The 4,666-nt window shown below is 42.4% G+C and overlaps 1 protein-coding gene across 2 annotated transcripts in view; it reads left to right on the top strand.

Annotated features, from left to right (window-relative positions):
- The window catches only part of PAK1 (p21 (RAC1) activated kinase 1), a 125,399-nt gene extending 121,157 nt beyond the window's left edge, over positions 1-4,242 (top strand). For both annotated transcript variants that reach the window (XM_042458265.1, XM_042458264.1), the window contains one exon: positions 3,468-4,242. In XM_042458265.1, the coding sequence (XP_042314199.1) occupies positions 3,468-3,554 (87 nt within the window). In that variant the 3' untranslated portion in view covers positions 3,555-4,242. The remainder of the gene's footprint in view (positions 1-3,467) is intronic.
- Positions 4,243-4,666: the final 424 nt, after the last annotated feature.

The raw sequence follows: 4,666 nt of genomic DNA, 5'->3' as shown, positions 1-4,666 counted from the left end.
AATGAAAATCCATCAGTGATACCTTTACTGGCCAACTGAAATGCACAATATACTTATTGCAAGCTTTCAAAGCTCCATGGGCTTCTTCATCAGGCAAGATGTTACAAACCAAAAGGAGAAGAAGAAGAAAAAACAATTGTAGATGTTAGATGCCTGCATGTTGTTTCAGTCCTTAGTAAAGACTGAAACAACCTGCAGGCATCTGACTAATATTTCCAATTGCCCCCCCCCCTTTCCTGTTCGGTTTGTAACATCTTGCCTGATGAAGAAGCCCATGGAGTTTCAAAAGCTTGCAACAAGTATATTGTAATCATGTAAACAAGTATCGGTTGACCAATAAAGGTATCACTGATGGATTTTTGTTTGTATTTGTTAAATGGCCAACATAGCAATCCCTGCATGTTTTCTGAATCCATGAAAGCTATATAATAATAATAATAATAATAATAATAATAATAATAATAATAATAATAAAAAGCAGGGTTACAGACTATGAAAATCAATACATATAACACTCTTAGAAAAACATAAAAAATATTACATCAACACTCATCAATACAACAGTTCAAAAATCCATCAACCATCCAGCATCCAGGGGCAAGGCAGAATATTGTTGTCAGCAGGGATATTGGTCTTCAGTCTTCGGGGGGGGGGGGAAGCTTGACAAAAGAGTACTGTTTTAAGTCTCTTTTTAAATGTTTCCAAGGGGATCATGAGACGGAGCTCCTCAGGTAGGCTATTCCAGATCCGCGGGGCCATTATAGTAAAGGCCTTTTGGGATGAGGAAACGTATTTGGAAGATGGTGTTTCCAATAAGTTCTTACCAGATGTTCTGAGTGTGCGGGGCGAATCATAGATGGAGATGCGTTCCCTCAAGTAACATGAGGCCCAAGCTATGTAGGGCTTTATAGGTGATAACCAACACCTTGTACTGTGCCCGGAAGCGAATAGGAAGCCAATGAAGATCTCTCAAGATAAGGTGTTATGACCAATCTGGCTGCCATATTTTGTACTAACTGAAGCTTCCGGACTTGATACAAGGGTTGCGCCATGTAGAGTGCATTACAGAAATCTAAGCGAGAGGTTACCAGAGCATGCACCACAGTTTCAAGGTCTCTTTGGCCCAGGTAGGGTCGCAGTTGGCGTATCAACCGAAGTTGATAGCAAGCACTTCTGGCCGTCGCATCTACTTGAGATGTCAACTGCAGGGACGAATCCAGAAGTACTCCTAAACTGCGAACTTTGTCCTTCAGGGGAAGTGTGTTGGTGTACCATGTCACCATTGGTTCATTGTATCTACTCTAGTTGGTACTAACTACAGGACTTAAGCAAGTATCAAAACATGTATGACTGGAATTTGCACCTGTTCAAATCAGAGATAGGCAAGCTCTGAAGGTGGGGGTCACATTTTCCTCCTCCAATTATCCAGGGACAATACCCTATCCTGATACCACTCCGCCATATTTTCTACTACATTACCACAATTTGGCAGTGCAGCATCAGCAGCAACAAAAAATTCAGTTTTCCCTTAAAACAATGTGTACAGGGAGCATGCATCCTGTTTTCAAAACGAATCATGCTTCTGATAGGCTTCCCAGAGCACTATTTATTTTTTTAAAAAATGTGCAGTCTCCCTAGATGCCTTCTGTTAAAGGTCAGTTGTGCTATTGTTCCATCACTGTTGCAGCACTGAACCGTCAGTAGTATATTAGCAGGTTCAGCAGGGTTGAGATCCACAGAAATGTGAAGTAGGCTGCATGGTTTCCACAGGCCCATCTGTTGCCTACTCTCATTTTCTCAGAGTCTATATACAGATATGATAGGAAACTATGGCTGTCTCCAAGTGTCCCCATGGTTACTAATCATGCAAGGACCAGGGAAACACTTTTAAGCATCGCTGACCTATTTATGCATAATCCCTACAGGGAAACTTGCCTGGTGCCTACTCTGTGCCAGATCAAGGAACTATAGAATTCATGCTTTGTATGCAGAAGGTCAGGGATTCAATCCCTGACCTCTCCAGGAGGTTGGACTACATGATCCATAGGGAACCTTTCAATGTGGCTTAATTTCTTGTTGCCATGTGTCTTGAAGTCATTTCTGACTTATGGTGACCCTAATGCAACTGCATCATAGAGTTTTCTTGGCAAGATTTGTCCAGAGGTTTACCAATACCTTCGGCTGAGAGACTCCGACTTGTCCAAAGTCAACCAATCAGCTTCCACACTGGCTTTCCATTATATTATATTATTCCAGTTCAAAAGGATGAAGGAGCAGGTAATGGGGAGGAATTCTGAAGCCTGGAGATCCCTGCCAGGCCAAGGAGGTAATTCTGGGCTAAATGAATGAAGAAGGTTGAACCCATATACAGGTAAGATAGCTTCCAGTATCCTTCTTGTCAAGATAATTAAGTTCTGAAACCAATTGCACATTCAGTGCTCTTCCTCCTTTGGAACCCAGTGCAATTGTAGATGAAAGACAGCAGTAATCTTTACAACTCTCATCAGGAAGGGGATGGAACAAGAGAGCGGAAAGCAACAAAGAAGTGTGATTTTAGTTAGGGTATAATACTGGGCCAGTGCAAGTGCCAGTGCAGTTGAGAGCCAGCATGATGTTTCTGGGTGACCAGTGTTCGAATCCCCACTCAGGTATGGAAACTGACTGGATGACCTTGGTATAGTCACACTCTCTCAGCCTAAGAGATAGACAATGGCAAACCTCCTTTGAATAAATCTTGCAAAAGCCCCCAAGATATGGGGTGCATCCATACTGCAGAAATGATTTAACTCCACTTTAAATTGACATGATTCTGTCCTACAGAATCCTCAGATTTGTAGTTTGTTGAGGCATCAGAGCTATCTGACAGACCAGGCTGTCATCACCAAACTACAAATCCCAGGATGCGGCCATGACAGTTAAAGTGGGGGCAAACTTCATTTCTGCAGTGTGGAAGAGCTGATGGTCACTATAAGTCAATAAACCTGAAGGTGCATAGCAAATTACAATGTAGTTCTACAGAGGGAGGAATGCAAGTCAGTGCTCTAATTAAAATTTTAGAATCATAGAATTGGAAGTCATGCCAGGGGCCGCCTAGTCCAAACCCTTGCCTTACAGGAATCCACAGCTAAACCATCTTTGACAGATGCACTTCTAACCTTGGTTTAAAAATCTCAGGGAGCATCCATCACCTTCTGGATAGCCTGTCTCACAGACGAGTAGCTCCTACTCTCAGGGAGTTATCCCCCATTTAGTTGCAATTGGTTTTCCTGTAATTTGAATCCACTGGTTCACGACATGCTCTTTGGAGGAGCAGAACACAAACCTGTTCCATTTTCTGCATGAAATCCCTTGAAATAATTAAAGTTCCTTCTCCCAGGCTACTGGTGAATGTGTCACCATTGGGTGGCTTGGGCTGGTGTCTTACATTGAGCAAATCTTTCTCTTTCTCTTTCTTTCTTCTCTTCTAGCACCAGTTCCTGAAGATTGCCAAACCATTGTCCAGCCTGACTCCTCTGATTATTGCAGCAAAAGAGGCAGCAAGAAACAACCACTGAAGCGTTCCATGTGGCTGTTATCATTGTGCCAAGCCTTCTTGTTTTAAATTTTATTTTCTTAAAAAAGCTTCAGAGAGCTTGACTGTTAGGACTTTTACCATACTCAGAGGATTTTTAATTCAGCAAGACTGGGATCATGAAAACATTTTATGCCAGAATCATAAAAGTGGACGTGAACATCACCTCCCTATTTGGGATGGGAGAGAATTTGTACATTTTCAAGGGCCACAAAGAGAACGCCTGATCTCAGCCAACATGTTGGCATGCCAGTATGTTTTTTAATGTGTTGATTTAAGAATCAGGTGGGGAGTGGGGGAATACCTGGAGCCTTTTAGGCAATGTCTTTGCTAATGAGTTCTTACAATCTGGAATATGTGAGAACCCTGTTCTTAAACTACTGAAAGACTGGCACAGTTTGGATTACTTGAAACCTAGGATAGGCAAACCGGAAAACCTGGACAGTTTTTATAATCTCAGAGAGAAGCAGAGTTTCTTGCTCTGAACGATCAGATATTTGGACTTGTCTGCATGCAACCAGAGAAGATACTGAAATAGTTAGAATGAGCCCCCCATTGTCTGTCAGAAGGAAGATTACACTTAGCAATTGTCACCATCCTGCGTGTTCAATTTTTGTATGTGTGTGTGAAACGAATGGCGTACTGATTAAATTCACATTGCTGTTTCCACCCTTCTGATCTTGTGTCACCTCTAGGGGTTTTGCATGTTATTGTCTGCATGGAGCAGACTGGGAGATTACCAACCCTCTAAACGTTGCAAGAAAAATGTTGTAGGATTAAAACCTCCATCATCCTGAGCAACCATAGCAATAGCATTTACATTTCTATACCACTTCATAGTGAACTCGGCATACTCTAAGTGGTTTACAGTCTGTAAACCAATTGCCCCCAACAAGCTGGGTACTCATTTTACCAACCTATGAAAGAATGAAAGGCTGAGTCAACCTTGGAGCCCTGGGATTGAACTCACAACCTTATGACTGCAGTACCGGCATTTAAACACTGTGCCACCAGGCCTTCTGCATAAGCAGTGTTCAGGATGATGGGAGCTGTAGTCCACAACTTCTGGAGGCCCATGGATTCCCCTCAGTGTTT

This window comes from Sceloporus undulatus, chromosome 3 (assembly GCF_019175285.1).
Source record: "Sceloporus undulatus isolate JIND9_A2432 ecotype Alabama chromosome 3, SceUnd_v1.1, whole genome shotgun sequence".
Classification (NCBI taxonomy): domain Eukaryota; kingdom Metazoa; phylum Chordata; class Lepidosauria; order Squamata; family Phrynosomatidae; genus Sceloporus; species Sceloporus undulatus.
The sequence above is the reverse complement of the archived record's forward strand: the minus strand, read 5'-3'. Positions and strand labels throughout refer to the sequence as shown.